At 35.7% G+C, this 26,484-nt stretch overlaps 2 protein-coding genes across 9 annotated transcripts in view; one reads left to right on the top strand and one right to left on the bottom strand.

Moving 5' to 3' along the window:
* The window catches only part of LOC113505309 (protein TANC2), a 267,418-nt gene extending 248,583 nt beyond the window's left edge, over positions 1–18,835 (top strand). For 7 of the 8 annotated variants that reach the window (XM_026887933.1, XM_026887935.1, XM_026887939.1 and 4 more), the window contains 14 exons: positions 345–458; positions 10,715–10,893; positions 11,352–11,496; positions 12,200–12,331; positions 12,783–12,914; positions 13,209–13,414; positions 13,505–14,951; positions 15,037–15,284; positions 15,475–15,760; positions 15,942–16,052; positions 16,170–16,327; positions 16,408–16,487; positions 16,654–16,888; positions 17,105–18,835. In XM_026887933.1, the coding sequence (XP_026743734.1) occupies positions 345–458; positions 10,715–10,893; positions 11,352–11,496; positions 12,200–12,331; positions 12,783–12,914; positions 13,209–13,414; positions 13,505–14,951; positions 15,037–15,284; positions 15,475–15,760; positions 15,942–16,052; positions 16,170–16,327; positions 16,408–16,487; positions 16,654–16,888; positions 17,105–17,398 (3,767 nt within the window). In that variant the 3' untranslated portion in view covers positions 17,399–18,835. The remainder of the gene's footprint in view (positions 1–344; positions 459–10,714; positions 10,894–11,351; positions 11,497–12,199; positions 12,332–12,782; positions 12,915–13,208; positions 13,415–13,504; positions 14,952–15,036; positions 15,285–15,474; positions 15,761–15,941; positions 16,053–16,169; positions 16,328–16,407; positions 16,488–16,653; positions 16,889–17,104) is intronic. The other variant, XM_026887934.1, reaches the window with a different exon arrangement.
* LOC113505310 lies at positions 18,388–26,481 on the bottom strand. Its single transcript, XM_026887942.1, has 14 exons — positions 25,561–26,481; positions 25,109–25,159; positions 24,495–24,716; positions 23,923–24,008; positions 23,773–23,836; positions 23,354–23,488; positions 22,723–22,821; positions 22,101–22,310; positions 21,484–21,717; positions 21,144–21,178; positions 20,855–20,906; positions 20,414–20,563; positions 19,872–20,108; positions 18,388–19,585 (listed from the first exon to the last, which is right to left on the bottom strand). Exons 1-14 carry the CDS (start codon positions 25,594–25,596, stop codon positions 18,998–19,000), a joined length of 2,199 nt encoding a protein of 732 aa, XP_026743743.1. The 5' UTR covers positions 25,597–26,481; the 3' UTR covers positions 18,388–18,997.
* Between the last annotated feature and the right edge of the window lie 3 nt (positions 26,482–26,484).

Genomic DNA, 26,484 nt, shown 5'->3' on the forward strand with positions numbered 1-26,484 from the left:
ATTTTCCATTTCCATTAATTATATCATTCCGGTCTACCAGATTTCTTGGGTAATTGAAATATACACTTCGTTCACAGCTGTGGGTTTCTTAATAAACTATTAGTATCAATTCGCCACGGCCCTTGCCCCTTCACGTTTGTACTTAATCTGTCGATTGGTAACGTTTCTATCTGTCGATATGAATAATGGTATCTTTTACAATTTGTAATGGTTTGTTAATGTGGCGAGATGCAATTAATTGGTTATCGCGAGTCTGTCGTGGGTCGTGTGATCGAAAGTTAAAGTTTAGTACAGTGATGATGGATGTTGTGTGAAAGTGCTAAACATGTAGGTCGCTCCAACAGGCTTGCCGGAGGAAGGTCCGAGGAACGCGGCGTGGCATAGCCTGGTCTTCAATAAGATCAGGTCGCTGTGGTCCACGCACTCGTCCGTGCCGCAAGGACTCAACCAACTTACAGGCACGAAGTCTTAATTTTGCATTGGAATGTGGGTTATACCGATGTTGCTCATTTAATTGCAAATTCTGGTTTAAGAATCGATTATAGACATCCATAAACATGATAACGTGGCGAAGTGTGTTGCATTTGTTTCTGGAAACGATAGTTCTCGACTGTCGAACACTTGTCGAATAATTTGTTGTTTCGACGAATTTGTCGATTGACGGGATTAATATAGATGTAGTATGGATTGTTGCGGTAAATGAACACATCGGTATTCGGTCCACATTCCGTGCTCGTCCTAGCACGGTCGTCGCTCGATTTTTGCACACCTTATTGCCTGATCGCATCTCTCCGTTTGACACATAGCTTAGTATACCGGTTTTGTTTTCAATTGTTCCTTTGCATTTTGTGTGGTTTTTTGATTTTGTTTTGTTTAAATTAAATTGTAACGCTTGAACGGTTTTGTGTTGAATATAATTTGATTTGTTGTTTTGTTTTTGCACATTCCAGTTATGCTAACTTAGGTTATATGCGCACATGTAATATAATGACATTAATTGTTATTGAAATGTATGTAATAACCAATGAAGAAATCGTATCATTGACGTGTTTCATAACAGCACCATAAATCGTTTGAATAGAGATGTAACCTTCCACGCATGAGTCATGGTCGCATTGTGTATATATGATGGCATGAATAATCGATTTCTTTAATCGAGATAAAGTATCGATGACAAAAGTAACATCGATTTGTAGGCGAGATGCTTACTGATAAAATTGATGGAAAAGTAGATAGAAGATATATGACTTTTAAATGCAATCTAACGTAAATTCAAAATGTATAGAAATATGAGATTGGTGAAAAGCAATCGTAAGTGCTAATTTGAAATATGTATTGATTTATTTTACTTACTGTATTGCTATTAAGATTACTGTATGGAAGAAATTGATTGACTACGTACTGAAAGTCATTTTAATATTGATTGCAGTTTTCATCATAAATGACATTTATTCTTATTAGATCTTTTACATTTGCAATTTTCTGTCAGCGTTTATTTGTTGAAATATTACTTGAATGGAGGTTTAAGAGGGGAAAATAGCTAGAGGGATTCACGACCACCTTTTAGAATTAGACAGTGTTACGATAGCGTTGAAATGTCGCCCTGCGCTGTATAATACGCCATGTACTCGTAGCTTCCAAAACTGCAATGGTCTAACCACGAGAGATGAATTGAATTATATTATTTTTCTAGCAGTGTTATAATACACTTATAATCATTTTACTGCTTTCAATTGACTGGAATTAATCCGGTCTTTTTCATAATGTACATGAGTCCAACATGTAGATGCTTTCTTGAGAACTGTAATCTCAAATGTGATCTTCTAGAGGATAGCCTCTGGTAGACCTCCTGTTCTATGGAATAAACGACATGGCCTTCAAGCCCTGACTAGATAGCTCTAGCGGCCTCTTTTCTTTTTTGCCAGCTAGTTAAGGCAAGAAAGAGCTCACAACGACAACTGAATGCCCAAGAGTGAAACGCTTTATGGGGTGAAGTGAGGGTCGCTATCACAAACGGCTCGCCACAAGCTGCTCTGCGAATGATTCTCTTCCGTATTACCTTTTTCATACAAGTCAAGTTACAAGTAAGGCCAAGTGCCAGACGCGTCTAAATTCAGTAAGTCGGCATGACGCTACGCTGCGTAGGATGTGCGCAGGAGTCGACTTGTCACCAAAAGAAGGCGGGGCCTTCAATAAATCGGTGCAACTCGTGATAGCAGGGACCCTTAACCTTTGGATTATAATGAATGTTCAGTTTAAGTTGTGGGCTTGAGTGTTAGAATATTGAAATGTTGACTTACACTATAGTATCTATTTTTCTAATTACTCTGCTAATACAAAAATCGTGGTGGTCTTAAAAATAATTACAATGAGTAAAATTTTTGTTTGTGAAATTAAAATATCACATTTTATTATAAACGATAATTTGTCCCTACTAAGTTTTTAAGTTTTAATTATGAAACCAAGACAACAGTAATAATCTAAAATCATCTTCATTGTTAAAAATACTTTTTATTCGTGCATTCAAATCTCAAGTCGTATTCAAAATGCGTTTTAAACATGCACAGTTTAAATTTAACGACGATATAAAATATCACGATAGCAATTTGATCCCAAGGTTGAGAGCCACTGGTCTATAAGCTAGTTAAATAACATAGGCGTCAGTAAGGCTTCGAGTCAATGAAACAACTTTAACTTATTGCAGTGTGGGTTCATATTATGTGATAGGTAATATATATGGTGTAATTGTTATTGATTATTATACATATTGCCTGTTTTAAACAAAAAAAGTTACGAATGAAGTAATGAGAAGCGAATAGATTTCTAAATATGCTTAACATGGTATAATGAAGAGACATGTAAGAACAATGGTCGATTTTGGAGTTGTGGTGGCTTTGGCAGATAATCGGTACCAATCGGTTATGAAATAACGTGAGCCTGTGTCACCGGGATCTTAGACCATATCAAAGATACGTGATTTGTTCCTTTTATAATTTCGGCTTTGTTTATCGGCGTCTCCCTTTAAAAACTACTATTTGAGGAGCTCGTGGACTCTACGGGCTAGCCACCTGAAAATATCAGCTAGAATCGTAATATAAAAGTATTTAGGTATATACGTCCTGCAGCTGAGCGGAAGCCTCGGCTTAAGGTTTTTAGCATTTTGACCTCTTTGGATAATTGTTTAAAACCAAATAATGTCTTTTAAATAACAAAGTGATCAGTGAAAGTAATTGACTGACCATAATTTTAGTACTTATGTTATTATTAGTCATAGGTTTACGACTGGTCAGTTTCAGGTAACAAGTTTCCTAGTATGGACCTTTATTATGTAAGCCGACTCCTTTAACCGGGATATGTGATACGAAAGTAAGCATTAACAGTTTATTTATAACAATAATAACGTTTTTATACGTTAGCCAGTACAGAAGCAAAGAATAGAGTTTTACGCAAAAAAGTTGGAAACATGAAGGTGATGATTTTTTTTAAATAAAGGTCTTTCTAATACTAATTCCCCTTCTAAAATTGTCAATGAAATCGCCAAAAAAATCTGATGCCTTTAAATTCTGTACAGAAAAAAAATAAGCACCAAATCTTTTAGTAAACCCGAAACTAATCAATTTCAACTAAAAAGATTGTATAGGTCAACTCCAATCTCTTTTGCCACTATTTTGATATTAATTGAAGCCTTAATGCTATTAAAATATGGAATTATAATATTACGCAAATGCCTTGTCACTTGCAAGTCATTTAGTGTAAGATGTAAATGTCAGTTTGTAGGCGAGTTATTGAAACTGGATATTACAATAAACATTGACTTAAGCTGATCGGCTAAATTCGTTTTTCTTCGGATTTCATCGGATTTTGCACACGGATTGTTGATAAGTTACATTTCTCCGAGGGCTTTTATCGAATCCCTCAACTGACCGATAAAGTGACGTCACTTGTCGAAGCGGAATGTCATCCTCATACAATATTTTTCTGTTCGTGATTACGCTAATGCGATGCAAGATTGTTTTTTTTTTTCAACCGTGGGCAAATACTTATATAACACCGAAAAAAAAGCAACTTCATTCATAATCTCACTCTTTTTCTGTTCAACATTACAACGAAGGGAAAAATTAATACGTTTTTTTTGTAAAATGTCGGTGGTTTACAAAATTACTGTTTGAGCTTAAAAGGTAAAGCGAATTACGGAGCATTTTGTACCCATAGCAACTTTGCTTGTATCGTAAAGTGTTGTTCCAATTTGCATGTTATTTCCATAAACATGACACATGGACTTAATAGACTGATATTGCAAATATACAGTTGGAAGACATAGTGGTAGTGAAAAGGCCACTAGACTCGATAATGCAGGAATATGAAAATACTCCTTAGATGGTGAAAGTTAGTAATACTGAGATACAACGCTAAAAACCAAAAGCGATCAACGAACTACTGAGTCCAAAGATGTGATTATGTTTGTTACCCCTTTGTGTCCACACCGCATGACCAATTTTGATAATATTTTAAATGGATATCAGATATAAGTCTAGATAGACACAAAGGCTACTTTTATCTGGTAGCGACGTGGAGTATTAGCTAGTATTTTCGTATTTTTGAATGCCTTTAAGCCTCGATTCTCTTTCCAAAATGGACGACGCAAAAGGTTCATCGATGTGTTGGTTTTTGAAACTTTTTCTCTTAACCCAATATAAATTATTTTTTATCTTTTAAATATGAATATCAAAACCTCAACGTATGTTCACACTGTAAGTAAATTAGGTGTAAAGATCGTAACACGCGATACTTCGCTTCCGTCGTTTCGTCCGTGTGAAACGCCATATTGTGCTATCGCATTACACGTTTTGGTTTGGCAGTAGATATTTTTGGATAGGCTGACGTATGACTCAATTGATCTAACTATTACAGTAACATAATTAATTATTATTGTATCGTAAAATAATTCCCGGTACATCCCTTTTCACGTGTAGGGCAGGATTGAACACTAATTATGAACATTATGATAAAATTGATCGAATCATTGCTATAACTGCTACATTAGAAGCTTTTCTAAGAAAATAAATGCGCCAAATATTATGCCAAAAATATAACAGGGAACTAAATTGTTTTTAACAGAAATATTATTTGTTCTATCAAGTCGATCTGAAACTGTCTTAACCTGAGTTCTTAGGCTTAATACTTACTTAGACCGAGATAGTTTCATCTTTCTGTGGTGTTACAGATTTGTTACTTATGACAGAGTTTCAGTATATTCTCAGTTGCTACTCATAAAAGTAAATCGAAAAAAAAATCAAAAAATCTCTTGCAATAGAGACAACATTGTGATGGAAAGAAATGAAGGCAACTTCTCCATCCAAAATGTACATGGCAAATTGAACTTTGTACCATTCACATAGAATACAAAATCAAGCATAGGGCAATAAATATAAAAGCTTGACTTTGAGCTTTTGATATGCTATGTACAGATTTGCATACAGTAATAATTTACCTGTATATCTTAGTTTCAACCTTGGCAATGCTCACATTGACTAGTAATGTACATTTGAGTGACATAACTCAGTAATTATGTCAAGTCGTGACAGTGAACGGACAAAGGACTTGTATCACGGCCGAAGTTTTTGTTTTAAATGGTTAATGTTGTCTGTTTGTAGTAGCTCAGTCTCAAAAGTGTTTGTCTAGTTTTCTAGATTGATTTATCTATTTAGTATTAAGTCTTAATAGTTTTTAATGCAAACAAATAAGTGCATTACATTAAATCCTTATTGATTTCGAACCTTCAATTAACTTTTACATGAGTACTAGATGTCGTTATTAGCACTATGTAATTGTAGTTTCTACAATAATGATATTTTTTAGCCATCTCACCTCGCTAAATAATGATTGAACTAAATCCAGTTAGACAGGTAGCTTGACCACGATTAAGTTCTCTTTACAACAAAAACAAAATTGTCATAATTGGTTTTCTTTTTGTTTAGGTAGAGCAAAATGCTGATAAGATCTTTCCTTACGCCCCGGTAACGAACTTGCATAGCTGGAGTCATGGGATCTCTTTCATGCCCGGTTTTCTCACATCATCATTTCCCATTCCAATCCATTAATCAAACTATTAGCCTTTTTCACGCAGAGAATAAAAGTTCATACTTACCTTTACCATCAATTAGACTCACCATGATTAAGGATCACAGTTCCAAGATCCGAGTTCCCATTCCCATACAAAAATAATAATATACCAACCTATTTACTTAGGTTTTTACCCCAATGAAACCTGCTTTTATCGTGGGATCGTGTTTTTCATTGACCACATCCCATCAATGAACGATCAGGAACTGCTTTTTACTTGTAACTAAGGTTTATGTTTATTAATACTTGGTAGCTCCAGTAATTCTAACTGAATGGGTGAGACTTTGGAACGCAGGGATCTCACAATTGTATATTAAGCAATGATTGATTGCAGTCATGTTGTAGACAATTTTTAATAATGTTTTATATTATAATTATTGTATAAGATTTGTTTTTAACCAACTTTGTAAAGTTGTAGCTTAATTTTATTATGATCGGACAAGTGATTTTGGAATTGTTCCTCACAATGCCTTTCCTTTGACTACAAGAGAAAACTGTAATGTATGCGCATTGTTGGACAAAATATTGTAAAAAAATTATGATTTACGTAACACGTCATGGTCGGCCTAGGGAACGGTGGCGGGATCTAAAATGCTTACCACACAATCTGGTTTCTTGTGGGTCGGGATCGGAATCTTGAAAATATTTGGGCTAAGCAGATGGACATAGTGGGCTAGATTAAAAACAAAACAAAATCGGCGTTATATTTGGCAGCCGAAAAGATAAGTTATAAAAACCTAGTAAGTAAGTACCCCTCCATAAATAAACTTTGTTGAAATCGATGCAAACAGTGTATTTAGCAATAATTTCATAAAAAAATGCTGACTAACATTGCGAATAGTAATTACTAAATTTCTCAATAGATTTAGATATCAATCAACTTTAAAATTTCACTAACATAATTATTTATACATTATCAAAGCGAAAGTCGTTGGCGAGAATTAATGTTAGTTACATACTGTTGATGTACTTCTTAATTAGAATGAGTGATGAGTTCATTGAATCATTTTTAATTGATATTTTTTTTGTTTTGTTCTGAATTTTAATTGCTTTCTATTTTTATATAGTACTATACGTATTAAGTAATAAAAAAATCGCTACAGTAAGTAGTTTATCCTTTAACTTAGCGTAGTAAACATATAGGCATAGCAACATAATACTATTTAAGGATAACTAGACCTGCCAGCTGATCAAATATCACATAATCTAGAGTAACAAGACGGCCACCCATCTTAAACCCGACCTCATCAAAAGTTCCTTAACCTCGAACTCCAGATCGAAATCTTGAAGAGTGACACTATAATAGCGACTTTCTCTTACTATTTGATCAAACAAACGCTACTGCATACAATAGTAGAAATTAATTTCACGTTTCTTAAGAATTCAACAATGTTGCATTGTTTTATTGGTATGGGGCCACTAGATACGCGATTGCATTCTGAGGGTTAAAACTCGAAAATTTGTTATCTGCTTTCTAGCGTTTTCTCGGACATGTATTTTTGCATTGTTCACACGATCAAGTCGTTTATATGAACGATTCTGGCAATAAGGAATTTAATACGTGTGTCGCGGAGATTTGCCAGACATTAAGACCTTTTCGATGTCTATAATAATGTCTAACTGAGGAATATTATTTTTGTATCAATGGTATCATAGACGTCATATGCCCAAAAGCATTCAGTTGCAGTTACCTACGAGCGTTTTAGGATTCCAAAGCAATGCTTGTCCTAAGCTGGGATCGAACCCCTAGCTCGTCGTGCACATTTGTCACATGCATGTTTATTTACGTGCTACCTTTTGGTGTTGCCAAAAATGAAGTCTAATAAAATTTAACTTTCAGAACGAAAGCTGCCACTTGTTAAATCTTTTACTATAAACTGTATATGTCTAATTAATACTTAGTGCTACGGGGATTCGTATATCCAACTGAAGCTGCAATAGTTTCAATAACATTTCGATTTTAATATCACCGTATATCAAAGCTTTAAAGTTCAATTTCCCATGAACATAATGTGCCGTGAACAACTAATTAATTATCGACATATTAGGAATTACTTATAATAAGTTTAGTATCAAATAAATTATATTGAACTTACATCTTGCTAAGTTGCAAACACGTATAAAATTTTGAATGTCAAACGTTTACTAGTCGCCGACATTTTGGTAAATGTCTTCATTTAACGATGCTGTGTGAACGTGGGTACATTAATATAGTCATTTTATATTTCATTATACAAGATAGCTTGACGCTTAAAATTTAATTAGTTTAATATCTACAGCTAAGATATTATGGCAGTAACTGTCTGTGTCAGCTAATGTTCGTAATGGTAGCACCGATTTTGATAACGTTTTACTACTTTTACTGACTTATAACTGATTGTATAAAAAGACGTTACAGTAATTCTATAAAGAAAAACTTAAATCTAAATTTCCAAGTAAATATTGTATAGTTAAAAACAGGACAAAATCCGGATTAAATGAGTTTACATTACAACAAAAAGATCATCGTGTACCTAATTCTCTCTCTTTTAATATTTCTATAAAGTTTGTTCTACATTTAACAAGCCACAATTCAAAACAAACCATCTGAAAAATAAAAAAACAAAAGCCACGATCCCCGCTAACCGCATAGCCCCACAACCGTATCGAGTTGTGATCTCAGAAGTCAGACTATCCCGCGTTCCCACGGCTCGCTTCCGCACCTGTTATCCTCTTACACCGGACAACACTGGCTTCGATAGGTACCTAGTATACCTTTTAGTAAAGTTACAAGAAAACTTCATACAAATCCTTAAAGTTTGAAGTACGGATGGTGGAATCTGGGATGAAATGGATTCGTTCTTAGAGAATTAGTCGTGGCTCACGAGAGGAACTAATGGAAGAATAATTTCGTTTTTATAACAAGAAAAAAAATGAAAAAATATGGAAGCTCTAACATTAAATGTCTAAATAATTACAGTCTTAAATTTTAAGACTAGTAAGAATAATGAATTGCTACAAACGCGACCAGTTAAGTTAATGTTTTCCAATGTTTGGACTCTAGGTTTACTCACAATGCTTTCCTTCACCATTTATCAATACAATAATTTAAAAAGTACATAATAACTTACTAAAACGTCAAATTGGTATATTGGTACTTAACCTGCGTTGGGATCGAACCTGCCCCCCCGTGCATACCATTCCACACATAGAACCGCAAAGCCACCACCACATTACTTTCAACAACAGACCTAAATTATTTTTCCACCATCAATCACTTAAATACCATGGTTTCCGTAAGTTATAACCATAACACAAAACCGTCCATTTAAAAACCCTATTATTTAATATGAAATACAGCAATAAAACCCTCATTACGTGATATTAAACAGAGATATAAAAGTTAACAACAGTTCAGTATAATATTCCAATTAAAAATCATAACGATACATCCGTCGATTAAAACGGACTTGTTTCGCCACTCACAAAGGGACTTACATTATTGAAACGACGATAACAAACATAGATGTATATTTAAACAATTATAATAAACTAGATTAAGTGACTCAATCTTTAAGTGGTAATCTCACTTCCTTTAATTTTGTCTAAAAGAGACAGTCATTTCTTGTAACTAATAATGTCATAGTATATTTTTGAAAAAATAATACTATAATATTTTGTGACATAATATACGACAAACTACTGAGCTATACCTGATGAAATTTATTATTATTATAGCTATTTCGCTTAAATTACTAAAGAATCGACAAATTCTATCATGATAGTTCACAATTGTACATACATTTAATTTCCCTTTTTTATGAGAAATGGTTAACAATCGGTTAAAAAACTGTTTCATTTAAATGTTAGTGAAAACTATGGATACGAAAACGTGTTGTATGGAGATGACTTTTTTTGTTCCTTCCATTGTAAAACTCTTTCGCTACTCTTTCGCTGTTTTGAAAGTCAAGTGTGTGAACCTATGCTAGTTGTAGCTTCTTACGGTAAAAACTTAGACCACTTGTCACTTTAAGATGTACATACATAATGTTTTACACATAATAAATTATTTGTGAACACATAATAAATGTTTTGTAGTGTACTTGACCTCAAAAGAATTAGATGCGTAAGAGACGATTACAAATATTAATAAAAATTGTTTTTTTTTTTCTCAGACTTATTTGTTGAACTGTAGTATTTCATTATATTTTTTTAGTGCCTTATTACGTGTATTATATTTTAATTATTATTTTTGTATTGTATTAGTTTATATTTGGAGTGAGAGTATGGCTGTTGCACGGATGTGTATGCATGGATTTGTTTCATATTGATCGTGTTTGTTTGTGTTAATTACAAGCTTTGTGTCTATAATGGAACACTTTGAACATATTTGCACCTTTGAATTTTGTGGCCAACCTTTTTTTAAATTAAAAACAAAGATAATGCAGGAAAAATTTGAACCTCAGCCAGCAAACCGAACACAAAACTAATGGCTCATCGAAATCATACACTTCATCAACTAAACTGCAAAGGTCACTGACCGAGCGTTCAAATTTATCCATTGCACTTGTCACTCGATTATTTTTTATTTAATCAACTTTTTCTCCTACAGATGATGAAGGAGGTCACATAAAGCAGGCCGGATATGAGTCGAGGAGACAGAATGACTTGTATATGCGACTCGGCCTGCTTCTGGGTGAAAGACGCGGTGCCAGGAATAAGGCTAGAGATAGCTGCACATCACTGGCTTCTCTAGATGCACATACTTTGGCATCGCATAATACTAGCCCTGTAAGTAAAGATTTAAGTTTGACTTTATCATCAATTAATTCTCAGTACACTGTATCAATGGCCATAATAATACCAGCCCATAGATGTCCCACTACTAAAAACAGAGCTCTCGTGCTCTGAAAGTGAAAACATAGAGTTGACATCCTGTCATATACTATTCGTATTAAGATAATTAGGCTTCAACATACCTGTCCGGTATATTGTCATCAGAAATAGAGGAAGCAAGAAGCAACAATCACTTCCTTCTAAATTCAGCAACATATTAATGCTCAAGTATCAATTTCATTAAAACCAAAAATTTTATTCAGTACTAGTTACTTGTGTTACTCGATACTGTTTTTTATTTCTCGCATCGCTACAATATTGATTTTCCGAAATCAAGGATTGTATCTGGTAAAGCAGGAATATCTACATACAAAAATCTGTTCAAAATGTTAATCTTTCTTTTCTAATCCCAGGTATCAACCCTCACGGGATCCTCTGAGGTGGAGGTGGCGACCCCCCTGGGCCGCGACTCTCTCGGCTCTCTGGCGTCCATGTCGCTGTCAGCAGCCAGCAACTGCTCCTCATCCAGCCCTGGCAGCAGGAGGCATTCCGTCAACAGTAAGTACAGCTTTATGAGACATTTGTGAAATGATCCAAGACTGACAGGCAGTTCAATTAAAGTTGTTTTTTGCCTTCAGAGATACAAAATTCACGATTGTTAAAACGCTATATTTGTAGTATGACGAATACAAAGTCAGTTTTCCACAACCGTTGATACAATTCTATTGAAAATCATTTTTTGAGTTTCTAGACATCAACCTGTCCAACAAAGATATAGTAGGCACTTATTCTGGTAGCTGCAATAAAATAAGCTAACGACTAATTCCTGAGCCTGTGGACCAAATATCTCCAAAAAGTCGTAAAAATGTTTCAAATCTAATTAGTCTGACAAGTTCTTATCACCTATTCTCATTAGACCCTTGAAGATTGAAGTGGCTGGTCATTAAGATACCACGCCTCCTTTCTTTATGGCTGGCGATAAGAGCCGCTCCTTAGAAAATTGTTATTAGCTTTTGACACGAGAACGAGTTGAATAGACCTTAGGCTCATTCCTTTTGATTGGCTTCTGGTAAATTATTGATGGATGAAACAGGCCAAGGTGGAAGTCATTTAAGTAGTAAAGGTCATCCGAATACCAACCTCAATGGTAGATGCATTGGGATAATACAAAATCTTAGGAAGCCAAGTAAAAATTTGGGTCAGACAAAACTAAACCTTATTTCAAACTTCATACGTCTTCAATTGTATGTTTCCTTTACAGCGCTCCAAAGCGGCAGATCAGATGAACTAACACGAATGTCCAGTGGATTCTTTAAAACAAGGAAAACAGCTGCAAGACGCTCAGCAAGAGTCAACAGCAAACAATCTTCATCATCATCAGAAATCAAAAAAGGTAATTGTATAAAATATACAGATGGCCATGGAACAAAAAATAAAGAATTTATTATAGTACCTCTTGAAATCAGTTCCAGTGTAATTAGATTTGTAATTAAATAACGTTCAATGCGGATGTTAAAGTAAAGCTTAATTAAAATTCTTTGGTGTTGCTGAAATACAATTAGAATTAACTATTTTTAGTTGGACTATATATTTTTTACACATACAACATATGTACATATATTTTTACGAGTGACATCACGTATCTATTTATACTTAAATTAAAGGTGGATTGATCAAAATAAGCCTTTGTAAATCACACGTATGAACAATTTCATCCATTGTTTTGACCAATTTTTAAATAAGACCAACTATGCACATCAATGAAATATTGACTATTATTATCATTATACCTATATTTTTTTGCTATTTCATCTTTACTAATTTTCTAACAATTGTTTTTACAGTTCATCCATCGCCACAGTTGACGCTACGACCGTTGTTCTTCGAAGTACCGTCTACTGACAACCAGACATTCTTCTGCGGACGACATTGGCTCATGAGGGACATGGAGAAAGCTTTAGATTCCAGCTCTGCAGGTTTGTATATTATTTGATTAATGTACAAAAGAAATGTATTCTGTAAATTGTGCGCTGCTGGATTTAACAGTTAAGTTTTTATTTTCTTTTCAGTTTTTTGAATTGTTAAACGAAAAAACATAAACACTTTTCGAGTGGCTTCACTTCACTTCACTTTCAATTTAATCAGAATGAATCTTCTGAACTCTTAACTTTGTCTTTCTTAATCTGCTCGTATTGTACGTGAAAATAGCAGTTATGTGAAAAAGTATACTTAAAAATCTAAACTAAAAATATCAATATTTTTATCGACAGGTATCCTGGTATCTGGTTGTCCGGGCACGGGGAAGACAGCTCTGATCCTGCAGCTGGTCGAATACTCCTGCTTTGGCAGGAAAAGGAACTGCGAGTATGAGGAGTTGAGAGAACAGTCAGACATCAGGGAGATGCTGCCAGAGGAACTGACCATTGGAATGTTCACCCACTTGGCCTCACACGTTGTAGCTTATCATTTTTGTCAGGTAAGGGGTAGTTAACATTTTTGTTACCGCTGTCTACTCAGGATTGGTGAAGGATTATACAGAAAAGAAATAATTTTATCTTGTTTGCAGGCCGATAACAACAGTACGTGCCTCGTGGGTGAATTTGTGCACTCTCTAGCAGCACAACTCTGCCAAGCACCAAGACTTCAAGCTTACAGAGAGTATCTTCTGAGTGAAGCACATCTCCTCGCCTGTCTGTCACTAAAGGAATGCATCGCAGACCCAGACCTGGCCTTCATGAGAGGCATAATCGAACCTCTCACAATCCTCCGAAGAAACGGGAGCATCGATTCTTCAAACAGCATAATCTTAGTCGATGGGCTCTGTGAAGCCGAGTACCACAGACCAGACCATGGTTACACCATTGCGTCTTTCTTAGCAAAACACATACCTGAAATGCCCACCTGGCTCAAGGTCGTTGCCACAGTGCGAACACAATTCTTAGAGCTAACCAAACAGTTGCCTTACAACAGGCTAAGTTTGGATGAATCTGACAATGTTCACAAAGATCTCTTGGAGTATTTCAACACGAGACTCCAAGCCGCGCCAATTATAGAGACGAATATCAAATGTTCGACAGGAAAGTCCGAAGGTGTTCACAATTCAGTGATGAAGTTCGCTCAGTACGTGCTTCATCTTAGCCAAGGCTCGTTTTTGTTCCTAAAATTAATTCTAGATTTACTCGAGAGGAGCCACATCGTAGTAAAATCAACAAATTACAAAGTCGTGCCTATATCACTGGCACAAATATTCTTGTTGCAATTTAACCTACGATTCCCTACGGTGCAATCCTTTGAGAAAGTGACCCACATCTTAAGCGTGTGCTTGGCTGCTTTATATCCCCTTACGTTGGTAGAAATTTATTACTCAGTTAATTCATTACTGGTGAACACTTTTATGCCATGGGACGAATTCTGCCACCGATTCGAATCCCTCACAGATTTCCTTGTGAAGAGGATCGACAATACCTACATGTTCTTCCACCCTTCGTTCAGGGAATGGTTGATTAGAAGAGACGATAATGAGAGCCCTAAATTCCTCTGTGATTTAAGAGCCGGTCACTGTGGTATCGCATTTAGACTATCCAGGGTACAAGCACCTTTAGATTCAGAGAAGACTATGGAATTGGGCCATCACATTTTGAAGGCGCATATGTACAGAAACCTAGGACCAGCACAGTTGGGTCTATGTCCAAGAGATTTGCAGGCAATGATGGTTGCCACAAGTTCGTCCAGTGTTGGAGAAGCAATAGCCAACTTAAGAAATATTTACACTCCAAATGTTAAAGTATCTCGTCTCATGCTGTTAGCTGGTGGGTCACCTAACCAAGTAACTGATTGTCTTGGAGGTGCACCATTACTTTGCATGTATTCATATCAAGGAATATTGGCGATGGTTGGTCTTTTGATCGAATTTGGAGCTGATATGGAAATGACTAACTCTCAAGGGTGTACTGCGTTGTCTTTGGCATGTCAGAGAGGACACACCGATGTTGCAAGACGACTTATAGCTGCTGGTAAGTTCTGACATCCAATTACGTTAATATGATTTCAAAATAACTCTCTGCATAGAATTACCTAATCAACCATATCCTATTACAGGTGCATCCTTAAGTCACACTGACACTGCTGAACAGACTCCACTTGTACATGCAGCTAAGAATGGCCACAGGGATACAGTTATCTACCTTCTGGGCTGTCAAACTGGAAGAGACGATAGGAACTCCTTGGATCTCGACGATGATAATATTGAACAGCTCGTGCCTGGATCACGACACGCACTAATCGCTGCAGCTCAGAATGGACATTTAGATATTGTTGAATATCTACTGGATACTGCTGAATTAATAGTAAGTATTAATGAAATCGTGTTCAACGGTCAAATAAGTCTTGAGATCAGCGTGATTTTTCCTCGAAAAGTAGTTTAATTGAATGTACAAGATAATCTATTAACTAGCAAAACTTGAGGCCAAAAATATTGTTTCAGTGTCGTGCATCTTGTTGACTTAGTAATAATACTAATTATTTTCTTTTCCTTAGCCTGACGGAATCTGCCCAGTAACGGGGGAGACTGCGCTCACAGCCGCCTGTTCATCAGGCAACGCGGCTATAGCTGACGCTCTCCTCATCAGAGGAGCAACACCATATTCCTTGAATGCCAGACAGCTCTCACCATTGGCATTAGCCGCTAAGAATGGCAGATCAGCTTTAGTATCGAGGCTAATGGATTCCGGAGCTGATGTAATGGGCTCTGGTGGGAAGATACCCTTGATCCTGGCTGCGGCTGAAGGACATGCTGATGTAGTTGAAATGTTATTAGAAAATGGTGAGTTCATGCATTAATTATTTATATTTACAAACAAAACTTTAAATGTATTAAGTTTGATAACAGGACTTGTTTTTTTTGGCGTTTTTCATTTAAAACACAAAATGTTGTGTATTTAAAAAAAAGATTTAGGTGGACATCATCCATTGTGCAACACTTCAATTTTAATTTATTTTATTAGGTGCTGATCCCGATGCAGTAGATGCTGATGGTATATCACCACTAGGTTGGGCGTGCCTCCGTTCAAGAATACCAACAATGATGGTTCTTCTCGACAAAGGCGCTACTATAGGTAAGGGACAGACTATTCCCAATGCAGTTAATTGCAAACGGGTTTTTATAGTTTTACATTAAGTAGATTGAAGCCAGCCAATTGGATAACATTATAATGGTATTTTCTCTTTCATAGATCAACCCGACGGCAGCGGCAGAACACCATTGGGACTTGCTTGTGGAGGCCCATCAGAGCTTGTGGATATATTGCTGGAAAGAGGGGCCTCATTGGAAAGAGTGGATCACAGTGGGCTTAGGCCATTAGATCGAGCTATTGGACAAAGGAATGTTCCCGTAAGTGTAGCCAAATGTATCTAGTAACCAGATTCCTGCGCTTGGGATGTGACATACCTAACACTTATTTTATTTTTCAGGTCGTTAATTGTTTCCTGAGGAAAGGCGCTAAGCTCGGTCCGACTACATGGGTTATGGCTTCAGGCAAACCAGAATTCATGTAAGTTAATCGAATCAAGTATAGATAGATCTAAAATAACTAGAGATTTTCTCCATTGCAATATTTGAATGATGAAATAATGCAGTAACCTATCAATACAGTGATAAAACGAGGAGATACAAAATTATTGGGTTACATGAAAATAATCAAATCTTATTTCATCCAGGCTCATATTGCTAAACAAGTTGCTAGAAGACGGGAACATGTTATACCGAAAGAACAGGCCATCAGAAGCCGCCCACCGATACCAGTACGCATTGAAGAAGATCAACCCACTGATCAGTGATGAGGGGTTAACGACGCCGACCACTCAGCCAGTGCCCGCGGAACACGTGTCAGCGTTCGTGCAGCTAAAGACCAACCTGCTACTGAATCTGTCGCGGTGTAAGAGGAAGTTAAATGTAAGTGACTTTTTCATCTTAGTTAGACCCTCACGCCACGTAGACGGAGCTCGTGGCCCATTGAATGACTTAAAGATTTTCAATCATTACTATTACCTGGGTCCCATTTCTGGCTCAACAATTACTATACCTACTCTATTAGAGTGGTACCGATTTGGTAGTTTAGTTCAAGGAATAAAAAGGAATACTAAGTCTACAAATTCTATATTGTTACAGGAACCATCAGAAGCTTTAGACTTAGCTGCTCGAGCGTCAGGCTTGCGTCCGAATGCCTTCGAGTGTGCTTACGCAATGGCCCGCGCTATCCTTGCGCTCAACAAGCCTTCAGAGGCCCTTCCCCACGCCAGGAGGGCCCTACTCCTCGCTCCCACCACAGATCTCTCCGCCATAAGAACGCTAAAGGCTCTACAACAGGAGATTTTGACAAGGATCAACACTGGGTCCCACAGTCTAAACGGTGACACTCGATCCATGAGAAATTTTGACACGATTAGTCTTAACATGCCATAGAGCGACATTGTGAACCAGGTTGTATGTACAAAAAATAGATAGGATCATTCGGTGTAAACCCAAATCATAACCCATCGATTTTATTGTAATGTTTTGTCACACTTTCCATATTAAGTACTATCTTATTCAACCAATTTCTTTGCAATATGTTATGTATTCTTTGATATTGTTATTATAAATATTAAAGATATTTTTCTTTTTATACCGATAACTATATATCTGTTTTATCTTAGATATTTCACATAGTAATTCTCTGTAGAATTATTATGATTGTAAATAGTCTATGGAAACTCGAACGAACGATTTATTATAGGAACCTTTATTTTATCTGTATAAAAGATCCGATTATCCTTAATGCTGTTATTTTATCTTTTAATTATTGTTTTACAATAATAACTATATTATTACCCCTTACCAGTAATCTGTGAATGAAATTGCTTTTACAATAGATGAATACTTTATGTAAATTGTCGGTCAACTAACCATAATTACTATGTAGTTTTGGATGCAATTAATTAAAAATCGAATCTTTTTGTAATAAATAATGAGTGAAATGTATCTAGAAATAAAATCCCAGAATTCACTGTGACGTAATTACTTGTAAATATGTAATTCCTCCTATTACAAAGTAAGGTTTTTGACAATGTACAGCGTCTTAGTGTTGTAGCCTCGAATATGTTTATAAATATTAATCGCTTGCCATTTTTTATTCAATGCTTTAATTTTTTGTCGTTATAGATATTTGGTGCCTTGTGACCTTCTTTTAAAACCTTTGCAATCTTTTTGTTATTTTATTCATTTGAGTTAAACTCATGTGCCCATTTTCTTGCTTACCTATTTATAATTTATTGAAAGTAGTAAAAGAGTGAGTTCAAAGTTATAGAGAGAATTAGGAATGATAAATTGTGTAATGGATTTTTGTTTGTTTGTTTGTGTTGGATGTATCTATATAAAAAGAGTGATGTATGTTATATAATTAAACTAGTTTATAAATAATTTTATTTATTTTTGAATCCTTAAAAGTGCATAGCCGTACATTTGTCACAGTATGTAAAACAAGTGTTTATTAATTTATAATAATGGTTTTAAATCTATGTAATGTAATATTAAATGTTTTTGTTACATTCATAATTTAATTAAGTTACAATTTTATAAAAGTAACTAGAAAATATATCACACATAAAATTGTAAAATAATTTTGCAGTGGCCTTCGCCGTTTCAATCGCTACAGAATAAAAAAACATTTTGAATGTCAAAATAAAACTTGGCCAAATTATTGAAAATTTTCTTAAGACTGACGATAAAATATGGTGGAAATTATAAATGAAACAATTACTTATAGCTATGATAGAGTAGTAAGAAATAATTTAAGTACAATAGTTACTCAGGCAGTACATATTATGATTGTATTAAATATTTTTTTTCATATTGCTTCAATATTTGTTTTCTTTTAACCTTCAGAGACTATTTCACCTCGATTATATAAAACCTGAAAAACCTTGCGAAGGTTTTAAAACACTTACTTAAAAAGACTCTCTCGTTAACGACTTAAAATCATTGAAACCCATTATTATCTTATTTCGTAAGTCTCTTAATCAGTTACTCTGGTTTCCACATTTCCCATGCAGCTGGGGTCGTAGACTGAGCCTCAGGGGTCGTGTAAACTAAAGGAATAGGAACATCTGTTGTTGTACTTGCAACTGTCGGCTTAGTGTACACTAGCCGTCTAGGAGGTAGTAAATTTGTACGGTACTCAGGATACGTTGGTAAAGTCGAAAGGGGTTTCTGAGGAGCTGGCAGACTCACCATGCCACCTCTTAACATAGCATCGTGATGCAAAGGACCCTTTCCATGATTCGGACGCATGTACACTGGTCTAAGAATCAACGTATTCGCTGTTGGTACAGGCTTCAAGTCTATTACATTAACTGAAGGGGCATTCTGAGAATCTAACAACCCAAATTGGAAGATCGGGTTCTTGATAATCTTTGAATGTTTCTTTCGTGTAATCTTGCCGAATTTCGAAGGTGTTGGCTGGTTTGGCATGAATACGTGGTGGTAGTGCTTCATTATTTCGTCGAGTTTTTCCCGAGTGATGTTTTGGTTGTCAACTGGCGTGGTATGTATCATGTCCATAAAGATTTTGTTGCACTGCGCTGTGTTCTTGCGTTTAGTTATTGGGCATGTCTGTAAAGAAAGGGAAATAATCAATCAATTCACTTACCAAACATTGCCATATTTGTATGATTTTAAGAGAATGGAAATGTAGCGTTTACCAGTGATGTCTTTCCGACAATGTGAATCCAGAGATGTGGAATAAAAATTCAAAAGTTGGCCTTTAAATCGAGTTAGAGGTGATAAACGTCCTCTCTACATACAAAAAAGCCTAAATCAATCAGGGAGACAGTTACAAAATTATAGAGCAGTAAAAAAATATCTTCAAAAATTATCAACAGTTATTTCAAATACACACCATCAACATAGCATCGAGTACATTCAACAATTTCTTCTGTGAGTTGCAATACTCTCCATACATGGGTACATTAGTGAAGGCACTCATATACACATCCAATAAGGCCGCCCACTCAACCTGGTTGAAGCTGAACTGACGGATCCTGTCCTTCATCTTGAAGTAATCTATGAAGTTGTACTTGTTCATGACGCCCATTTTGTTCATGAGACACGAGGTTGGAGGTGTGGTTACTTTGCACTGAAACAAAATATGTGTATGTATAAGGAAGGGGGTATAAGTCACAAAGATTAATTGCACTATTAAAAATTATTTTAATAGAAAAGTATTTTTTAATGGTTTTAAAATGTTTGAATGGTGTTTTATTTTAATCTAATAGCATTTAAAATGAATCTCTGTGTCTGTAAGTTTTTAAGACTTATTTTGTTAAGAATCTAAAAGACCTTTAATCAATTAATTAAAGCCGATAAATGTGGGCACAACAGAAAAGGTAATTGTATTTTGTCCAAAAACTTAAAGATAATTTAGTCTACAATTTGACTCACCATAATAGTTCTATTGGCAAACCAGCCGTGTTTCCTTTGTTTGGGGAATACTGGAATATGTTCAGCTTTGTATAATGACTCCAAGCCGCACTGGGTTAGGTGATCGCGGTGAATTAGTTCTGGTAGCAGGCAAATGGGGCGACGGTTTTTCTGAAGCATTCAAAAAATTAATCAGTATTTATAAAATCCGTTCAAAAATTTCGGCATGTTTTTTAGATTGCAGAAAATTTTCTCCAATAAAAGTTACCAAGTTGTTTTCTATTTTATCCAAATCTATGAATAACGGTAATCTAAAGAATTTTGCAAACCGGTCTCTGGTTTAAAATTTCCGAATGTAAAAAGTAGTCGTGTATCCTTTTGACATTGGGATTTTTTTTGACATTTGACATTTTCGAGTGCTGGACATGATCATTATTAAGAAAAACGTAGAAGTAAACTTACAGGTCTGAATTTAGAAGAACTGATCTGGCATCCAGCATCATGTTTACCATGCCTGAAAATCAACGTGATTTGTATTACTATAATCGTCGAAATAAAATACACTACCTCCAGTATAGGCAAGGACACTACCACTTGACAAACGAGCCAGTCCAATATGGCTCTAGTTGCACTGCCAACAGGACAAAGAGTGCTCCTGTGTTTAATTAAGCACTTTTTTTGCACTATATTATGTCGAAAATTAGGCGGAAAATCAGTCAGGTTATTATAAGTTTATTTTTAATATACTCACTTGCAAACACCAGTCTTTTGTTTGTATGGACAGTTCTGTAAAAAAAAACATCAAATATGAACAAATTGTACTATAATTACATCTATCTGTCTTGGGGCTTTTCATAATCATTGAAGTCACAAGCACAAAGACCGCAGACTCGGCCAAGAATTGGTGGACCACACACCTCATCAGATTTTGTACGATAATAATTAAATAGAAGTTGAGTCCACAGATAAATGACTCGAGCACTTTTTGTCAAACAAATTTGAACTTTATTTTTCTAGTCTTAACGTCTTCTTTCGATTGTCATAAAGCGCGCTCTACCGCATACCATTACTAGACCAAATTCAAAGCATACCTCAGTCAATACATCTAAAGTACAGCTCAAAATGTTGTTTATCTCGCATCCAGCATCGTACTCCCGAGGCACAGGCCTCAGAAGGCACTTGGTTAAGACGCGCCCTTTAGCCTTGCTCCAAGCGGGATGCGCGTCGGTGAAGTTGAGTAACATCTTCATGTAGCCATCAATGTTGAGAGCCCCTGACTCATGTATGATGCCAAGTTGCCGGAAAACGCATTCTTCTTTTTCACACTAGAAGAAAGATTAGATAGTTTAAAGTAAGTTTTAATGAGACAATGTTGATGTTCAGTTCTCGTAGTGATGTGTAGTAATCGGGTTGGGGCAAAATTGCAATGAGTAGATAGTACCAATGCTTTGTAGAGTAGATACATTTTTTTATTTATATTTCTGGACGGGTAAACTCTTCGTATGCATGATGAGATAATTTCCAACGACTTAGTTTTCAAAAGAATGATGTTATCCAAAATCATAGAGGTTCGTATAAAGGCACGTAAAAGCAAAAATAATTTACGAAAACTAGGATTAGAGATGGTACAAGAATTTATGACAAATAAACATGAAATGACTCAAATTTAGAAACGGAAAACAATTAAGGTTCAAAACCCAATACTTACAGAATGGGGTACCAACATCAGATCCTTAACATCTGGTCTAACTGTAGTAGTAGTGTCAGGAGCTTCAGTAGTCTGATAGAAGTTGGGGGTATTGTTCGAGACGACCAGCCTCTCTGACCCGCCCCAGCTAAGCTGGAAGCCGCACTCAGATCTCCAGTTTGGCTGGATGAAGCTCGTCATCTCACAACAGTCTAAGGGATCAGTGATATCCTGGAACGAGACTTATGATATAAGTCGAATCACATAAAATGTCCTCGATAACAATAGGAACGCCTTTTCTAGCCTATTGTTTCGTCAATCTTTGTCTTTAACAAAGTAACAGTTTTTATGGAAAAAAATCTTTTCGTAGATTTAGCGTAGAATTTCGTAGATCACATCAGTGTGATCTACGAAATTCTACGCGGGGATCGACACCTCGTGCGAGACATGTCGTGCTCAGTGGGTTTGGATTGGTGACCTTAACTACTTAGCTATTCGTGCAGACAACTTTGGCATTTTGGATCACCCAGGCAAATTTTTGTCAGCTCATGACAATATTGCATGACGGAGTCCATGCTCATTTTGAACATCTTCCTTTCAGAGGAAGGAAGAACAGATAAAAATGTAGATTTGTGATACTTACGTTAGCTTCTTCATATGCTGGCGGCATTGGTTGGTTCTGGTTGAAGTCCACGAAGTGAACCTTAGTGGCATCGTCAGATACCGGTGCGATAGTACTTGTCTGCCAAATATAGGTAACAGAAGATTTAATAAACCTTTTGATAAATAAAATATAACATAACTGAACAATTATTTAACAATTGTTTGATAAAAAGTTTGAAAGGGACACTGGTCTGGTCATATTTAAGTACTTTTGTGTGTGGTTAAATGAACCACTTTTTCGGGAGAGGAAAATCTATTTGAAGAAGTTTCCTGCTTTGATCTTTTGAGACTAACCGAAACCCTCCTATGTGCGGATGCTGACCAAAGAGATGTTTTTAAAGTGGCAAAAGTTCTACACTTCCCGATATTTTTACGCCTCGGTTAGGCATGGCGCCTTTTGAAGGTTTCTCCCCGCCAAAAAAGTGTATTCAAAGAACAAGAAGAGAAAGAAAAAGAACAAATTGGTTTCTCAGAAAAAAAAAGTTGATGTCAATTTTGTATGGGAAGCAGATTTATTCTCATTTAATTGTAATTTTGGAAAGTTCTTAACTTCAGATTTTGGTCAGGAAGAATCTGATACGGAGGTGTTTTATGGTAAATAGGTACTATACCGTTAATTCGTCATTTTTCTTCTCAGCATATCTTGGGTCGTGAATGTCGTAGCTCATGAAGGATACGAAGCCACAATGCTCAAGCACCGACGTGTTGAATATCATTGGCAGGTCGCAGCATTTTGAGTCGAAGTACTATTTAGGAAAGATTGATGTTATCGTGAATTAATTTGGAATTTTGGATTGCACTGGCGCAAACATTTGCGTTTGAAAACTAGGAACACGAGAAGTACTAAGAGATAATTTATTATTACTTTTCTGAATGTATATCTATTATATTTAGGGACTAGAGATAACATAAGATACTTCAAACCATCGTTGGCCTGAATAAATACTAGCAAGTGATTTTGAATACCTACTCCAAAGCTTTAATTCGTAAAAAATGGTTACATGAATTTTATTATTATTAATTAACTCACATTTTTCAAAAACCACCCTGGACGACGGTCTTTTGGCAGATTCTTTTCCAAGTCTGCATAACGGCTGAAACATGAATATTTTCAATTGTATGATCAATCAACAATAAAAATCATAGTATAAATTAGTCAACTGTCGAACATGGTACACACCTTTGGGCAAACATGTGTTTCAATCCAGCCAGCGATGAAACAGGGGAACATCCATCATCCTTCCTCCAACTCGATTCTGGGCAGTTCTAAAAATGTATGAAAGGATCTGGTGAACAATGAAGACTCCAAACTTCTTCTTCATAAAAATATCAAATATGAAAGTAAAAAATTATAGAAGCTATGAACGTCAAGTGTAAAAGTTGCGAATGCCAAAGGAACAGAAGTGTTTGAAACTTATCGGACTACTGCATTACTCAGTTTCCACCAGCGATCCGTAGCGGATGTATTTTAAAGAAAGAAAAGAGAAAGAACGACTCCCACACTAAGGAACTGAATCCTTTTGACACTGGGGTTTTAACAAATATTGAAATTTTTGAATGACACAAACGCTTGCCAGGATTGAACCCGCGACACATGGCTCGCTGGGGGTTTGGCGCGGGCTGCCATGGCCTTTCTACTCGTCTATTCGTGCTGTCAACATGCTCTACATAGAGTGATGTCGCTACCTTAATTCGTTTCGAATCAGGCCCGTTCAGAAATCATGTTTTAAATTTCAAGTAGGTCCAACTCACCTCAATCATTTGATCCACGACGCAATGCATCAGAGCTTGTCCAGGACACGTGTTCGTGTACCTTCTGGTTCTGTTCCCGTAGCAGTTGTCCAGGGCCGGTACCACGACATCTTGCCAGGGTCCCGTGGGTAGCAGACGTCTGAGAGCCTCTTCAGCTTGGTCTTTGGTAGGGAGGGAGTCTGATAGACCTAGCTTTGTGCTTATGCAGGTCCATTGGTGGCACTTTAAAGAATATTTTAGGAGTTTTACTCATCTTTGTAAACTTCGATTACCGACTTTGTCACTAAGAACATAAAGACTATTATTTTCATTACAACTGCCGATTATATCCATTATAATCTATTGTAAAAGTGATGATATATCCTGCTTGTGAAACTCTTGATACTATCCTAGCCTACTTGAACACTTGCCAGTACATATAATTAGTTCCTTGAAACATTAAATGTCTTAAGTACCTACTTCATTGCTATATTTACTCAGTTTTAATTAGGTTACTAAAAACTAATAAATATTTAAAAAAGGGTTGTTTACCATTTACCAATGATAATAAAATAATGTTTGTTGTGTACAAGTAGTAAAATCTTTATCAAAACATAGACAAAACAGAAACTTACCAGGCGAGAGTTTTTGAGATAGGATCTACCAAAACCAACTTGACCTAATACCTGAAATACGAAAGTAAAAAACATTTTTAATGAAAAGCTTGTATGCTCTCATACAACGAAACGCAACACATACACATACATTGAATTCAAGTAACAATCGATTTTTAGAACCAAAGAGTCTGCATAACTACATATATTTAATGTATTTAACAACTTCTAGAAAACTGAAGTAAAGTACAACGAAAAAAAAACTATAGGTATAATAAATAATCTACCGAGATACGTAGGTACATGTTTCTAGATTATGTACCTACTATATAGTAGGTATGTTATTAAAATAAAAGCGTAAAAAAATCCAAAAATATTATTCAACTTAAAAGTAAAGTATCCGAAAGCAAAAGAACAATATTCTATCAATAAAAATTAATCACACCATACAAAAAATACCTATAGGTACATACCGTTGGCAAAACCACAAACATCCACAGTAACTTCATGTTTAACGAACAATGTTTCAAGAATAACTGACCACAATAAGATAAATTGGCCCCATACTATCTGGGGTCGTGACTTACGATAAACCTTATTTTGCGTTGTGTAAACGGGGACTGGATGTATCGAGGTCTAAAACTCTAAATAATGGCATGTGTTTGTTCTTACTATGCACTATCTGTTGAAATAATGAGAATCCCTAATGAGCTTTTGGGCGTAGGGAAAGATGAAAATGAATTGGCTATTAGTGTAGATAATGATGCTTAAATAAGGAATACTTAATATGATAAATTAAGTCCTTTTTGTTTGAAATGTAAGGGTAATAATTAGGAAATGAGTAACTAATTAGGGGTATCTAATTATGCGCACAATAGTAATAAGAAAATTTATTGATGTTGATTGACGAAGGCATCATTAACAGTTGTTACCCCTTTAATTTAAGGCTTGGAGTGTAAGTAGAGAGTAGCGAATTTTTAGTCTGCGGAGGCCCAACAACACCCACTTCAATGTAGGGTCCCGATTTAGTGTAACAAGGACTTATTAATACGTGACCCCTGTATTAATTTAAGTTTTATGCCGCCTTCAATTAATCAAACTGCAAAACATATATTTAGGTATCTATCGTTTATCTTTAGCTATTTATATTTGTTTATCCTTGTCCGTAGAACGTTCAAGTAGAGTCAGAGCATTATAATCGTTTTTTTCTTATCTGTGCACTACCGTATTATGAACAACAAAATATTTTCTTGGGGTTATTTTTGTGAAGAAGACTAGTAGACAAATTTAACTTCGTCGTATTACCTTTCTAGAAATGTGGTAAGAGATTTTACTGTCTAGGATTTAACAAGGATGTGTGCAATAAGTCTTTGTGTAAAGTGAAGTGGCTATTTGCA

The sequence above is a fragment of the Trichoplusia ni genome, chromosome 25 (assembly GCF_003590095.1).
Source record: "Trichoplusia ni isolate ovarian cell line Hi5 chromosome 25, tn1, whole genome shotgun sequence".
In the NCBI taxonomy this organism is placed as follows: domain Eukaryota; kingdom Metazoa; phylum Arthropoda; class Insecta; order Lepidoptera; family Noctuidae; genus Trichoplusia; species Trichoplusia ni.